Raw genomic sequence first — 16,892 nt, forward strand, 5'->3', positions numbered from 1 at the left:
AGAAATTTTGACATATGTTTGCTGCTGCTGCTGCTGCTGCTAAGTTGCTTCAGTCGTGTCCGACTCTGTGCGACCCCATAGACGGCAGCCCACCAGGCTCCCCCGTCCCTGGGTTTCTCCAGGCAAGAACACTGGAGTGGGTTGCCATTTCCTTCTCCAGACATATGTTTAGCCACCAAAAAAAAAAAAAAAAAAAACTGGTAAAAAAAAAAAAAAAGGAACAAAGGGAGACAGGAAAATGGGGGAAAACAGAGAGATTACTGTGTTTTTCATCCATCTCAGAAACAAATACACACACACACACACACACACACAAACACACACACTCATGTGCAGTAAGAATTTCAGGTAGCTACAATTTTCAAGGGTCCTTCCCTCCCCAGAGTTGTACCATGACTCCAAATTCAAATATATTTCCAAAGCAGTGGTAACAAGGAGCATTTAGAGCACATCCAAAACACATACACAAACACAAAGTAATCACAAGTTAAATTATAATCAAACAGCACCAGAATTCAAGCACTATAACTGCCTTTACTCACACTGTATTATTTTTGTAGTAATAATCTAAAGTAAAAACCTAATAACATCTTTCTAGTTTTAATAATTTGGCTAAATATGTGAATAAACCAGATGGCATTCATACAGCCATATCTGCTATACCCTAAAAACTCAAAAGGAAAATTAATCAAAACAAAGCTGAGCTTTCCTTGGAAGAAAAGCTATAACAAACCTAAACAGCATATTAAAAACCAGAGACATTACTTTACCAACAAAGGTCCGTCTAGTCAAAGCTATGGTTTTTTCAGTAGTCATGTATGGATGTGAGAGTTGGACTGTAAAGAAAGCTGAGCACCGAAGAATTGATGGTTCTGAACTGTGGCACTGGAAAAGACTCTTGAGAGTCCCTTGGACAGCTAGGAGATCCAACCAGGCAATCCTAAAGGAAATCAACCCAGAATATTCATAGGAAGGACTGATGCTAAAGCTGAAGCTCCAATACTTTGGCCACCTGATGCCAAGAGCCAACTCATTGGAAAAAGACCTTGATGCTGATGCTGGGAAATATTGAAGGCAGGAGGAAAAGGGGTCGACAGAGGACAAGATGGTTGGATGGCATCACCAACTCAATGGACATGAGTTTGAGCAAGTTCCAGGAGATAGTGAAGGACAGGGAAGTCTGGCATGCCGCGTCCATGGGATCGCAAAGAGTCAGCCGCGACTGAGCAACAAAACTGAGCTAAACACACTGGTCATCTATAAAATTTCGTATCCAATGTGCTTGAATAGAATCATATTTAAAGGCATGTAAATACTAGCCTTTACATTTTGGAGGCTAGTATCTTTTAGAAATGGACAACCTTTAAAGTAGAAGCGATATAAACCAGGTGAAACAGTTAATCATAGTGAAAATCCTTCTGTGAGAGGACAGTAGTAAACTGAACTAAACATTTTCTTGGTATTTTTTCAGAAAGTTTTCCAAACTTTCAAAATGAGAAATTCTGACTCCAATATAATTTGAGTAACATGCAGAGAATTTTAGGGAAAAAAAATTAGTGCAAATAGCTTTACCTGAAAATTCTTAGTATTGGGGCTTTTAAAAATCTAAATAATTTCTATTTCAAAAACTACATACTCTTACAAAAATCATCTTTGTATATTTCAGAATTGAAATGTAAATTAGATAATGCTACAAAGGAAGTATTACTATTGCTAGAGGAAAAATTCCTTCATTATTTCCAAATACCAGCTATATGACATCATTTCCTTTTACCTCTGTTTTTTAAAAATGGGATGGTTGAAATTTTATTTTTTGTAGCATACCTAATTGAAAACAAAATGATACTAGGTTATTATAAATATTTCATTCTAACCCTGGGTAACTATTTTAAACTATGGACGCTGCTACCTAGGAACTCTGGTTAGAGCTACTTTAAATTATTTTTATTCTAAGTAAAAGCATTGTATCCAGAAACTGAAAAATGATCACCAATTTAAGATTTAAATTTTAGTTTACAACAATACTATTTTTAATGTTTTCTTTTTCCCTTTTAGATGAAATGCAAGAATAAGTACAGAATGTTTTAAGTATACAATCACCAACAAAATAAGTCTGGAAAACAGTAAAAATGACCTTCAACAACAGCAGTGCATTCAACAAAAAAATCAGGAGAATAATCTCTCATGTAAGGAAACCAAGTACTGAATAACTGTTTGGTCCTTTGGGCTGCTATAATAAGATACCACAGATCTATTTCTTAAATTCTGGAAGTTAGAACTAAAAGACCAAGGTGCCAGCAGAGTTGCCTTCCGTGTCCTCACATGGTGGGAGGGTTCGCAAGCTCTCTGGGACCTCGTTCATTATAAAGGAACAAATAATCCCATCCAGAGAGGTTCCACAAAGGCCTCACTTCCTAATGCCATCATCTTTAGGGGTTTGGATTTTAACATATGAATTTTGGAGGGACACTAACATTCAGACCACAGCAGCAATTCAGTAATAATTTGTTTTAGAGTGTGTTTTTCAAGTATCCTAGAGTTCAAATTAAACAAGGAAAGCATCCCCTGAAAACCTAACCCAGGAGTAGTTAGAAAACAGTCCAGTTTCCCACTTAGTCCTACTGCTCAGCAACTACCTGAAACAAACTTCTCATAAACCCGCCCTAAAACAGATATGAAAAGCATAACTCAAATTATTTAGGTTTCAAAAAATTTTCTCTGTGGAATATTAAAATTTATTTCAAAAAGAATCTGATTTAATATGATGCATTTCCTTGCATTTACAAGGTCCAACAGGAATTTCAGAAGACTCAAGAGAGCCTGTGTGCTTAATTGCTCAGTTGTATCCGACTCTGTGTGACACCATGGACTGTAGCCCATCAGGCTCCTCTGTCCTTGGGATTTTCCAGGCAAGAACACTGGAGTGGGTTGCCATTTTCTCCTCCAGGGCATCTTCCCGACCCAGGGATCGAACCTTCATCTCCTGCATTGGCAGGCAGGTTCTTAAGCACTGAGCCACCAGGTAAGCCTACAAGAGAAGCTGAGTATTTTTAAATCAAAGCTATCCTGCAGCTGAGCATCTGACAAGCATTCTGATGTCTGCTGTCATACCTGGTCACTTACTACTTTATAGAAGTGATCAATTCATCCATCTTTCATATCATTTGTATAATTTAGTTTGTCTTTATTGTTCTACTAGAGTTCTTTTGTTGTGTGTTCAATTCCAGAAACATTGAGTAATATGTGTGCCTTATGTAACTTCATTAATGTAATTACATAGAATTTACCCTACCTTTTCCTAAAATAAAGACTATTCATAAAATGCCATCTATAAGAACAGAGCAATCACTAAAGAAGAAAAAAGATTATCTGCTCAAAAATAAACTGATAAATTTTAAATCTATTTACTGTATCCAGTTTTGAGGTCCTTGGTTAAGGACTTGGAAAAAAATTTGAAAATGAGATTAATGAGGAAGGATTAAAGGAACAGGGACTACATAATTCTTCAAAAACTATTTTTTTAAGTATTCATGTTTATTAGTTATTCATAAACACAGATTCAATTGCCAATTAAGGTTCAAGAAAACCACCAGGCCCCAGTAAGTACCTTCACCCTCACTAAGAGCCTTTCCCTTTCTGTACCAACCTCCCAACACAGTTACAGCATAACCTTAGTTAAATGCATATTCACGGTTTACATTCCTGCGACATGATTTGTGACCATTTCCTACACAAATTTTTTTCTTAATAATTGCTTTCTCATTTGTTTCCTTTTCCAAGCAACTCTAAGCTCTCCCCAGATTTCTGAATCTCCTCTCAAGATATTCACTTACATCAGATACTAAAGAAGTCTCTCAGGGAGATTTCTTTGCTGCCTCTTATCTGGGCTGATTGACCTCTATGTTCCATGCAATCACTCCATATTCTCCCTTCACCATCATCCTAGGAAATCCTTTCTTCTCTCCCCTCTACTGGATCTCCTACTAGGAGATGTCCTGTATTTTCTCATCTTCATTTCCTCCCTCGTTTAGTTGGGGCTAGAGCATCCAACTCATCACAGTTTGTCTATGTCTCTCCTGGTTTCAGCACAAGTCGATATATTAAGAAATTCCCTAGTCCCAGGTAAACCTGGATGGTGGGTTACCTTACTGGGAGTCCACGGGTTGCAGGTCAAACTTTTTTTGAAGACCTACAGCTCTTAACATGTCCTTATCCCACCTTCACACTTATTGAGAATATGGATGGCTACAGAATTCCAGTTTGGAAATCTTTTTCCTTCAGAATACTAACACTATCTTCTAGCTTCCAGTGTTGCTGCTGAGAATTCCAGAGCCTTTCTGATTCCAGATCCTTTGTATTGATTAGTTTCTTTTTGGAAACTTTTTGAGTCTTTGTCCCCAGAGATCTGGAAATTCCACAGTGAACTGGCTGTAAATCTTGGTATGAATCTATTTCCACCCCTTGTGCTGTACTTGGTGGGGCCTCTCTGTCTAGAAACTCATGTCTTTCAATTCTAGAATATTTTCCTAGAGGTTCCTCCCCTCCGTCCTCCCAACTGGAATTCCTATTATTCAGACCTCTTAAACTGGTCCTCCAGTGTTCTCTTCTATCTCCTTCTATCTCCTCTCTTCTATCCCTTTGTGATTTTTGCTCTATTTTCCAAGAAACTCCTTCAGCTTTACCTTCCAGTTCTTATACTGAGGTTTTAATTTTAGCTATCACATGTTTAATTTCAAAGGATTTTTTAATTCACTTTTATTCCTTTTTAGGACATCCTGACTCATAACTTACTTCATGGTCCTTCTCTTATCTCTGAAAATATCGTTAGCTTTTTTGAAATTATGCTTTCTCTGCAGACCCTGTTTCACATAAGGTGTTTTTCTCCCGTTTTTCTGTTCATTTGCAATTGTACTTATTTCCTCACAGGCTTTCTTCAGATATCTGACAATCCTTGGTTTTCTATTAGGTTTGAGAAAATGAAAGAGCTAATCAAAGCTCTGAAGCCCTGGGTGAAGCCCGCTGATAATGAACTGCACTGAAGTGTGATTGCCTCTGCCCTTTGCTGAGGAATCCCTGATACATCTATATCTTAATCCTTGATTTTGGAGCTGCTCAGAGGCTCCAGAGACACTTCTCTAACCTCCTGCCTCTGTGATAAGGGCCTAGTTGTCCACATTCTGGTAGTCAAGCAAAAGTAAATAAACATGTATTTACTCTCCTGTTTTCAGTATGAAATGCCAATCCTAAACTATGCCTAATATCACTCAACACAGAGAACCTCTGTTTTATTGAAAATGAACACCCAGTCTTTGGGGAGGAAAGACAGGAGTCAACTGGCATGGAGGAGAGGGGCGCTAGAGCTCCTACGATTTACACAACAGTTTCAATGGATTGTCCACATTTTAGTTCCACCCCTACCTCAACTTTCACAGGTTCCTGACAATACCAACATCTAAGACTTTTGAGGATTCTGCCAAGTAAAAGGAATAGGCCCTGCTTTACACAATTAACAACTTAAGACTTGATGTTCTCAGATGTGTTAAGTCAGCAGTTATCACCCATCTACCTGCTTTTTCAGCTTCCAATATTTCATAGTATCCTCCCATTTTTCTCATCCTTGAAGATTCATGACGTTTTAAAAATTCCTTTACTGTAGTTTTAATGGGGTTGCAGAAGAAAATGCAACTAATTTGTGTGTTCAACTCATCATCACCAGACTATGCTGAATGTTGTGCAAATAAGGTTAAACACACACTTAATGTAAGAAAATCTTACCTTCAAAAACTAGAGATTATTTGCATTTTATCTTATTCCTTTAAACCCTGATTAAACACTTAGTCAACTGCTAAGGGAGGGGATGATAAACCACTACTTGTAAGAAATCCCTTTTGAAATAAAACAGGATACATCAGTGAGGAAAGAAATCCATGGAATACTAATAGTTAAAAAATAAGCAAATAAAAGATTTTACTAGTAGAAGATTCAACACTTTATATATGAAATACAGTTTAGGGAACACTAGGGTATACTGTGAGTTTTCTTCAGGCTTACTATCATAAATGCGTGCTTACACATTTATGGGTGCTACATAATCTTTAGTCCACAAAATGTTCTAAGTGAATGAATACCAATAATTTTTCAGGATTATTTTCATCTTCTGAGTTGAGGTCTAGAACTCTACCACTGATTTGCAGGTTGGAGCTTTATAAATGTAAAAATAAATCATAACTAGCATTTCATATTTGCTGTTGGTGATGAAAATACACATGAGCTTAATATTTACTGAAAAAGAGTTCTGTTAATAACAACAAAATGTGACAATGCAAAGTATCCTAAGAGAAGGAATAAGATGCTGTCGGCATAGTCAGACATCAGAGGGAAAGACACCTCTGATGCCAATATAATTCAATAAAACATTACCAGTAAGTTATGTTTGTCAACAGTAAAATAAAGTTATTTACATCGCTGTATAGCTATACATTTCACCTAAACTTTCAAAACTAGTGTTTTATCTTCCTTTATCGTAAGGCCCAATAGAAACTTCAAAAACAGAATGAGAAAAAAGACAACAAAATTTAACTATAAATCACCAGAAAAAGAAAATTCTAAACCAACTTTCAACCTTTTGGAAGAATAAGCTATTATTATCATCTCAATTTTCCACTGATGATAAAACAGACTTAGAGAAGTTAAGTAACTTGTTTAAATCAACCAGCCCATAACCACGGGAGCCAGTCTGAAACCAAAGTCCCTGCTATTGTTTAGCATATAGGTTTAGAACAGAAATATTTCAGGGTGAGGTATTCCACTGTAGATCTTCACCATGGAAACTCTAAGTATTAAATTTAATTAAGTTTTTGTCACTATGAATAGAACAAACTGACTAGAAGTGGGTTTGTTTTGGTAAATTAAGTCTACAGTGATGTGTAAGCAATTTGAAATAAAAATCAAAATTTAACAAATGACTGCATGACTGAACTAATTCACATGTATTCTTAAAAGATTGTTTTCAACCACATAAGTAGGTATTTTCAAACTTAATTAGATCAGGGTTGAGAGGAATAGTGTTGATGAGGAAGAACTAAAGAGAAAAATTAATATATTTCCCACTCACAGAAGTGAGTGGGAAAAAAGACTAATTGATCCTATAAGTTATTTATCTTTAAAATCAAGTCAAATTACTCTCCAGTATTATCTACCACTCTATAGTCAGAATAGAAGTTTACAGTAATCACAGAGTTCTACTTGCTCACAGGGTGTTGAAACAGCACTAATTATATATGGCTTCCTCTTTAATAAAAGTACTGTACATTCTGGCTTCTTTGCACTACACATAAATAGGTGCTGGTGCTTGAAACCCATAGTTTCACAGATACAAATAACAGTAAAGTTCCCACACTAATCCTAAAGTCTGAAACCAAGAGCTTAGCAAAAACATTATAACCTTATAAAAAAGAATACTTAAAACTATAATGAATCCTGAAATTGCATGTCCATGATCTTTTCCTCTGAAATATCACAAAGTAATGAAAATAACTAAAGCTGCAAAAAGATACGGTGAGAACTTCTGAATTTGTTGTGAATGCCTATAGTTAAATAGCAAGTTGATATGAGAGCAAGAAAAGCTCATAAATAGAGACCTATCAGTAATTTCTAGGACTTTAGACGCTAACAGCACTGATTCATTATTATATTTAATTTCATTCTACTTTACAGGGTGCTTTTCCTGGACGCAAATGCTCACCAGCCTCACTCATGTCCTACTCCACCATGATTAAGTTTATCTTTCAGTTCTTGTGACTATCACACAGGAGACAAAAGTTCACAACCACTAAGTAAAATCTAACTTATTCAGATTTGGATTTTCTCTCCACACCATACAGTGTTCCAAATTTTCCCTCAAAATTAATTCTTTCTATCTCTGACACAAAGGACACCATGACTTCATAGTGAAAGAAGATTTCCCAAAGGGTGTTCCATGGAACACTGGCTTTCATCCATCTTCCCCAAAACATAAAAAATATCAGTATAACCCACAATATTTCTAAAGTTTAATTTTGTTCAAAATACTTTCCCATATTTATTTAGCCACATAAACCTTCTCCCCTCCAAAAGCACCTACTGATATCCCAGATTTCCAGAACCCACTTAACAACTAGGGAGGGGGCTAGAGTAAAGAAACCCTAACTCCCAACAGAACAGTTCATGTGAGGAAGAATTAATGGGCAAATAGTGAGACTGGAAAGTGGAGAGCCAGGTCTTTGAGCCTCCCATTAACTATGAAAGCCAAAGTGCTACTTTCCTACAGCAGCAGATAAAGAAGCACTAGAATGGGAGGAGGGGTACTGGCCAATAGAGGCTAATAGCTATTAATTGGAAGAAGTGGACAATGCAGAGGGGAAGTATGGAGGACTAGCTGAGAAAAGCAATTCTGTTCCTCTGGTCAGTATCAAAGGGGAGAAAAGGAAATCCCCTGGATCTGGAAAGGAGTTTTATATGCAGTGATAACAAAAGACAGTCATTCATATGTCTGGGATGACCTATATTTATAGGGCAGGTCATTCAAAAAAAAAAAAGATCTTTATGGAAAGAAGTTCTTGACTCAAGATACAGCAAAATCTGCTGAGCAATTCTTCATATTAGCTACTGAAACTTGAAGGCAACCTCACTGGAAGTTTTGTGAGTAACAAGTGATGAGACCATGAGTAACAAGGGAACCAGAAACCCTGCTCACCTGTATCAACTGTAACACACATCTGGAGTAATGGAAAGACATAAACAAAAACCACAACCAATATCTGTAGGTCATATCCCTCATGTTTGACAAGTTATACAACTTTACAGTCAGTGGAAGTCAACATCCAGGAACCCAAAGTCAGAGAAGGAAAAATGTGAAAAGAAAAGAAATGAACCATCAAAGACAAAACAAATGAGTGAATCCACTTGTCCATTAATTTCTCAATTAAAAGTACCCAGTTATTCACAAATCAGCCTGAAGCAGCAAGCCAGGAAAACAGTATATTCACGCTCATTATCTCATTTTTCCTCTCTCCTATTCTCCCTCCCTCCTTCCAAGTATCTTATCCCTATCTAAGTTCCTTTTCTTTAAATTCTTCAGTCTGTCCCTAATTTAAACATGTGTGCTTTTTGAAAAGGGTAACTATGTCCATAATCTTTTCACTGTTAAACAGCCAACATGCTTTAGTATCATTCACCTTAGAATTCTAACTCTGCTCATTCCAATCTTCAGTAAAATATACAAGAAAACACAGGAATTCTGTATAACAATAGTTATTCTTCCAACACATGACTACTTAGTATTTTCTATTTAATTTTTTAAATGCTAGCTGGACTTAGTAAACTGATTCTAAAACCTATCAAAACCAATAGGATGAAATCAGCAATATATACAATATACTGGCAATAAGTGAACATGAAGAGAAAAGGTTTTGGAAGAATTTTTTTTTACTACCATAGAAGAGGAGTACAATCAAATATTAATTTGCAACAAGCTCAGTTCTTTTACTTTAAAATAGCCTGGGCTTACTATCTTAGTCAAGTCCCAGGAATTATTTCATAAAATTTCCGAAATTATTTCATAAAATTTCCAACATATTATGCTATTTGTGTTTACACGACTGTGCTTAGGTATGTCCTATATTTTCACATGAAATAAGTTCCTAAAATTATTAGTTATTCTTGACATCCCTGTTCTCACCCATTGAGCAATATAGCCTTTTAAAAAGAAAGAAATAGAAGAGAAATGGAAATACAATAGCCACCACTTAAGAACATGCTTCTATCATGTGCCAGCATTGCGTGAGATCAAATAATTGTACTTATTATCACTCTAAGAAGAGACTAAATTATTAGGTGACTAGTATAAAGGAAACTACCCAACATATATTTTTGGTGACATTTATGATAATCCTAGTTGAGGACTTAAATAAACCTAATTATGTGTATTAAATGAACTTTTTGATAATTTGGTATGATTAATAAACTCTACTTAGGAAAAGCTAACAATGAAGAACAGTATAAGTGAAAAACAAAGAAAAGATTCAGATTTGTGTAATTAGGCCATCATCACCTCCCTTAACAGACCTACAGAGCAAAAAATGTGAATAAGCTTTAAAACTACTCTAGTAAAATGAAAAGTTTAAATCACAGTACCTACTGATGTACTCTAGTAACAAGTTTATTAACCATTCAGGCTATTTTGTGTGTGTGTGCATACACTGAATAAACTATAAAATCACTGTTGTTAAAGGATAATTTAAACAAAATATTGTAAACTCCAATATTCAGAAAGCATCAAAATACAGTTAGCCACATACAGTCTGGCTTTTTTTTTTTATTTGAGTAATATTATCTTTCCCCTATTTTTAAACAACTTGATTCAGAATTTCCTAAAATTTTAACTTTCCATTTCAAAGTAGAGGACAGCCAATTTAATGAATAACATATTCATTTAGTCACTACCAGCAAATTAGCTTATAATGTAAAAGCTATTTTTACAACTCTACTGTAGTTACACTACTGACATCAAAACCATTACTGTATAAACAAAACATATAAAACACAATCATTTTGACAAAAAATAAGGACAAAACATAATCTTTCAAATCTTATTGTACATAACTGGAAAATATAAATTCGACAGTGATCTGTGGCATTGAGGTATAAAAGCACTCTTATCCCCTTGCTCTATTGTTCAATGGCTTAATCCCCTCTTCCTCTCTAGAACTCTACTTACTTCCTCCCTGAGGCCATTAGCTCCAAATGCAAGGAGTGCTATCCAAAAACAAAATCTGACTTTGGACTGTCAAGTTTTCTCACTGTCATGATGCGGTAATGAACAAAACATTAACAGTATCAATATAAATATGAAACGGGTCATAACTAGGAATAAAGTGAAATTGATGGAAATGAAGCAAGTCAAACAGAATTTTGCTGACTCCATCTTTAAAAATAAGGCATGTGTAGGGAGGATAGTTTGGGGGAGAATGGATGTAAGTACACATATGGTTCAGTTCCTTTGCTGTTAACCTGAAACTATCACAACATTGTTAATCTGCTATATCCCAACACAAATTAAAAAGTTTTAAAAAAATAAAGATATTATCTAGATGACACTTTCATTAATACAGACAGCCAAACACAAATATACAGCATGTATTAACAGAGTATTTACTACTGCTCTCCTGTTGCAAATATTGGGTCTTTTAAAACTCAAACTAAGAACTGTATCATTTAAGGCAAATCTAAATTATCAAATTTAACCCCAACAAACAAACTCTTTCAATCTCCATCACAGACCAAATAAATAATGTTAAAAAATTAAACTGAGGCCAACTCACTATCTGGAAACTTCCTTAATCTAACTGCTTTTTATATAATGTTAGGTAGTGAGAATAAAATATTTCCCAAAATGCGTAATCAAATCTTACTCGAAGAACAACAGATCTATTTCAATAATTAAATGAGGCGACCTAAACTGTTAAATAACCCAATTTCTCAAATAACTTAAAAATAGTAAATACTACTACTCATGATGTACTTGACAGCTTTTTCCATTCTTTTCTTACTCCTTACCCAGACTTCTATGATTGGTACCTTCCACTTTCAAGACCTCAAATACCAACTTAAAAATGCCTGAGACTTAATAGACACTGCCTAGTCCTAAAGCCTGGCTTCCCAGGTGACTCAGGGGTAAAGAATCTGCATGCTAAGCAGGAGACACAAGTTCGATCCCTGGGTCAGGAAGATTCCCTGGAGAAGGGAATAGCAACTCACTCCAGTATTCTTGCCTGGGAAATCCCATGGACAGAGGAGCCTGGCGGGTTACAGTCCATAGGATCCCAAAAGAGTTGGACACGACTTAGCAACTAAGTAACGACAACAAAAGTTCTAAAGCCTACAAAATAAATCCTAAAAATTCTAGTCCCTTGTTTCCTATTACAACAGGAGTGTACTTAAGAGACTGTATATATTATTTTTGTTACATCACACCAGACTTCTAAAAGACAAAATATGAAGAATAATACTAAAACTCAATTTACTTTAAAATTGTGAAAAGTCCCTGTTTCGAAATTATTTTAAAATCTACTATATTATAAAAAATAAAATGTATTTGGCCAAACACTTTGACTTTTGGCTTATGTGGTTTAAATTAAACATATACAAACAAGGTTTTTTAAATACAGATAAAAGAAACAAGATCCAAGAAAGCATATTTAGTGGAAAATGTATTTAAAATTTTCTGATAATACAGCAAAATATCTCATAACATAAATGTAAATTCTTAATAACCAAAAGGCAATTGAGAATAGTTTTCTCTTTTATCATAATTTTTACATTACATTTACAACTGGTACATACAAAGAGTTCTCCCATCATTTTACAGATGAGAAAGAATAGATATTAAATGACAACCATAATCACAGACTATGCAACCATAATTTAAGAACTGAAACTCTAACTCAAAGTATCAGAATCTTTTCAATAAATTTTAAAAAAAGAACTAAAAAATTTCTAAAACATGAAGTGTAAAACTACACAGGCTTTATAAAATATTTTGCTCTACATATAAAATTAAAGGACATATACTCACTAATACAGTATCAAAGTCAAAACTGTCTCATTCTTAACACAGTGAGCTCCTGAGAGATGACTTAAAATTCTTACATTTCCAGTATGAGTTTAGTAATCTGTTCCTTAAAATCATTCAATTCATGTCTTATACACGCACACATATATATATTTAACCCTACGACATTAAGTTACTAGAAAATTCCTGATATTGACATATTGAATAACTAAAGTTATGTGCATGAAATCCTGAATAAGTGATTTACCTGGCAAATGAAATTTTAAGAAAATTCAAGTCCCAAAAATGGAATAATCGCCAACTGACTTTTGCTTCAAAAAAAATAAAGCTTTACTTGGGAACAAAGACATTTTAGTATAAAAACTTTCCAACAAATTCAAGCATCCTCATACCATAGGTACAAAATAACTTCTTTGGCTAATACCCTTCAAAAGTCAGTGTACCAATACAGATGCATTGATATGTACTATATTAACAGTATGATGTGTGCTGATGTATATACTCTTCTCACAGGGAACTGGTGGATGTTGGAACTTGCTCACAGTTAACACTGGAAGCAGAACTTAAACCAAGACTTCAAGCTAAAGGTCACATGGAGCATTTGCTTTCATCATTGATCTACTCCAATATCTACGTCTTCTAAATCACATCTAGATTTCGGAGAATGAAGATAAAAAATGAACCAGTTTAGGTCTGAATTAAATTTGGAGTGAATCTAACTCTCAGGCAAGCAGGAGTTGCTCCCAAACATTCTCTAGCAAATATTATCACAAAAAATTTAAACTATTTATGTCATCTTACAAACATGACAATTTTTGGCAAGTCCATGTTTAGTAATTTCCTTGCCTTGTACTATATAGAGATGTAATAAAACCCAATGATGACCACCTTCAAGTTCCTGTTGACCTAAGATATTTTAAAACCTCCTCCCATTTCCAGAGTGACTTCCAAAGCCTAAGAAGGAATGTTTCCACTAATAAATACCTTTCACTTGAATGCCTGTTAGACCACCACGCTTTAGGCAAAGTGAGCAATAATCCATTTCCGCCCATCATAGAATTATTCAAAATTTGTCTGACCAAAACAACGTAAGTTCTTCCCCTCAAGTTTCACATTAAATCAAGGCAACAACTAAGTACCATGCTTTCACTCTTGGGAAAATATTTACCAAAAACTACTGGGGAAAAAAAAAAAAACCTAGAATTGGTGTCTACTCTTTTATTGCGTGTATACATACATATTTAAATACATAATACATACACAACAGATATTATATGTTTATGTACTTATTACAGAGTAGAGAGTTTATCACGGTAGCTCTCTGTAACAAATCACAATGGCCAGCTAAAGAGTTTTTATTTTAAATACAAACTTACCCCATTCTAGGTATTCAAGAATGTTCTTCTCTCTTCTCAATGGAGAATTATTGCATTCATCGTAAAGGCAGATGAGGATATCCAGTAACGTTTCCACACTGAAGCACTGCCCATTGGTCTGAGCGGGCCCATCCAAAATAAACTGCTCCAACTGCCTCAAACGCACTTCTCCAGACATGTTTGCTTCAATCTCCGCTGGTTTTCCTTTCAATTACTAAAACGATTTTGACTATGATTACTGAAACCTAAATGTTAAAATGTGTGGTTTAAAAATAAACCACTTGTTATTCAAATAACTGTCATGCAATGCCGGTGCTGAATTCAACATCCAACACGCCAGGAACCTCACTTAACTGAAGCGTCTTCAATTCCGCACATATACATATATTTTTGAGGGAAAGTTACCATAAAATATATATTTAATACATTTTTAAAAGAATAATACAATTAAATCGTATATTTAAATAAAATAATTAAAAAGTACAGCGAACCAAAGAGTCAACACTTCTTTAGGGGAAAAAAAAAAGCTCTTCTCCTTCATTCAAAATTCAACTCGTGCAACAGAATCCTGAAACGAATCCGGCTGCATCATTTATGAATTAAGTCCCGATCTGTATCAGCAATTCACTTCCAGGCAGAAGGAAAATCGAAAGGGGAGGAAAAAGCCAGAATGTATATAAGGGGGAGGGAAAACCAAAAATTCTGCTGCAAATCCTCCCAGCCACCACTTGGATAACGCATCAGAGGCAATTTCTCCAGCGGGAAAGGGAGGGGGCGAGGTCCCTGAAGCAGCCCCTCGGCTCGGAGCACGCCAAGTCTTCCCTGGAGGAGGCTTCTCCTTTCTCCTTCCGAAGTCCTTCTTTTTAAGGCTTTGCAGTTAGTCCTATTTCCAACCGATTCCGATGAAAACTCTTCATTTTTCTCCCCGCTTCTCCTAGGGGCCTGACTGACTGCGGGCGGCACTCGCCCCCGGCTCCGGGAGCGGCGGCTACTTGGCGGCCCGAGCCCGCTCCATGTCGGTGGTCGCTGGGCCGCCGGCCTGGGCCGCGCCCGGCAGAGAGCCGGGTCTCCCCAACACCCGCACCGCGGCCGCCCGCCCGCCGACGCTCCCGACGCCCTGGCGAGGGGGTGCTTTTCTGGATTCAAAGGACACGGACGGCGGCAACTGCGGCGGCGAGGGCGCGGACGGCTCCGGCAGCTAGATCTCCCCCTTCTTCACACCCCTGGCTTAAGGGCATCTTTCCCCGGCGAGGAGGGAAGCGGCCGAGGCGCAGGAGGAGGGGTTGCCGCCGCTGGTAAGGAGACCAGAGGCTGCCGCAGCCCGGCTCGCAGCCACTCCCTTCCTTTCCCTCCACCCCTCCCCCGCCTTCCCCGTTCTCTCGCGCTCGCGCCCTGGGCTCCGCGAGGCAGCTCCAGGGCCCACCGCACGCAGGCGGAGGCTGGCCGACGAGTCCAGATCCAATATGGCGGCCCCCCGCCCCCGCCCCCGACACGCGCGCGCCCGCCCTCTCTCCCCTCCCCGCCCCCGCCCGAGCCCAGCCGGCCCGGCGGGGTCCGGTCCAGGGGCCGCGCAGAGCCGAGCCCGGGCCCTGGGGGGGCGCGCGGGCGGGGGCCGGGGGCGCGGCGGCTGCGCCACCCCGAGGGGCGGGTGGGGACGCATCGGCCGGCGAGGCTGCTGCCGCCGCAACGTGGAATGCAGGGATACGGGAGGACTGAGGGAGGCCGCGGCGGCGGCGGCCGGTCTGGAGGTGGGAGGACCCGGGCGCGGGCTGGGAACTGCGCCACCGCCTCGCCGCGGTGTTCCCGGTCCTCGAGGCTTCTCGTACGATCGTAGAGCGGGTCTTCCTCCTGGGCCTCGGAGGCACCACCTGACTGGCACGTTTGCTAAGGAGGCCCAGAAGCAGACGGCTTTAGGCTTCCAACAGATCTCTAACAACCGTGCCCTTCTCAGCGCCTCTTACCTGCTCACCACAACCCGTGCCGCCCCCCCCCCCCCCGCCCCATTCAGTTCTCCAGCACTCCAAAGTAATAATTCCTTGGGTGTCTAATTACACCACTTCTTGTGTCACTACCCAGGACGAATACAATGACAGACTTGTACGCGCTACCCTGCAAGCCCTGAGTGCGAGAAGAACAAAATTCCCCATGTCTATTCCCAAAAGTTTCCCTACGGAGAGCACAGTGTTTTCTTCTCCGGAACTATTCTAGCTGCTGCCTGTTTATCCCCAGCCAAGGTTACCACCTACACGGGATTCAGCCAATGAAGGGGAGTCAGGACAGTTCACCCCTCTTCTCAAACCTCCATCCCCAGAGCGCGCTCGCGTGCGCGCGCACACACACGTAGCCCAGTGGCACAATGCAGAAGCCTGGCAGCAAAGACCAGTCATTGAATAGGTAAGGCCGCTGATGCATTTAGGGCCTTTCAGGGTGGGGTTTTGTTTTGGTTTTTGACCCTGTTTAGGAGAGCGCTCTACAAATTTCTCATGGAAGAGCCCACATTTAAATGTGTCACTAAATTGGGTCACTGCATTTCTGTCATTCCCTTTCAAAATGCCATCTCTTTTATAAAAACTTCTCCAAAATACAGTTATTTTACATTCTTTTCCTACATCCCTGAGGCAGTTATATTTTCTATGTTAATACGCACAATTCTGTTTTTTACATCTTACTAATATGGACTAAGGAAGGTCTAGAAATGAAGGCTAAGATTAAGTATTCAAGATGCCATCATTCACAAAATATTGTGAATCTTTTGTTAATTCTACACTGGCCTGATTTCAATAAGGACAAAACATTATTCCCAATGAGCTCTTAACACATGAGTGATACATAGGTTCAGACAAAAGATGGGTCATTATAGCCATTACAACTTTGTGTGTGTGTGTATGTATTGACTAATTATAAAT

General features: G+C 38.2%; 1 protein-coding gene across 9 annotated transcripts in view; it reads right to left on the reverse strand.

Annotated features, from left to right (window-relative positions):
• Positions 1 to 14,663, reverse strand: part of CDC42BPA (CDC42 binding protein kinase alpha) — a 294,110-nt gene extending 279,447 nt beyond the window's left edge. For 2 of the 9 annotated variants that reach the window (XM_061160193.1, XM_061160196.1), the window contains exon 1: positions 13,987 to 14,663. In XM_061160193.1, the coding sequence (XP_061016176.1) occupies positions 13,987 to 14,164 (178 nt within the window). In that variant the 5' untranslated portion in view covers positions 14,165 to 14,663. The remainder of the gene's footprint in view (positions 1 to 13,986) is intronic. The other 7 variants (XM_061160190.1, XM_061160188.1, XM_061160189.1 and 4 more) reach the window with 7 other exon arrangements.
• Between the last annotated feature and the right edge of the window lie 2,229 nt (positions 14,664 to 16,892).

This window comes from Dama dama, chromosome 14 (assembly GCF_033118175.1).
Source record: "Dama dama isolate Ldn47 chromosome 14, ASM3311817v1, whole genome shotgun sequence".
Taxonomy (NCBI): Eukaryota; Metazoa; Chordata; class Mammalia; order Artiodactyla; family Cervidae; genus Dama; species Dama dama.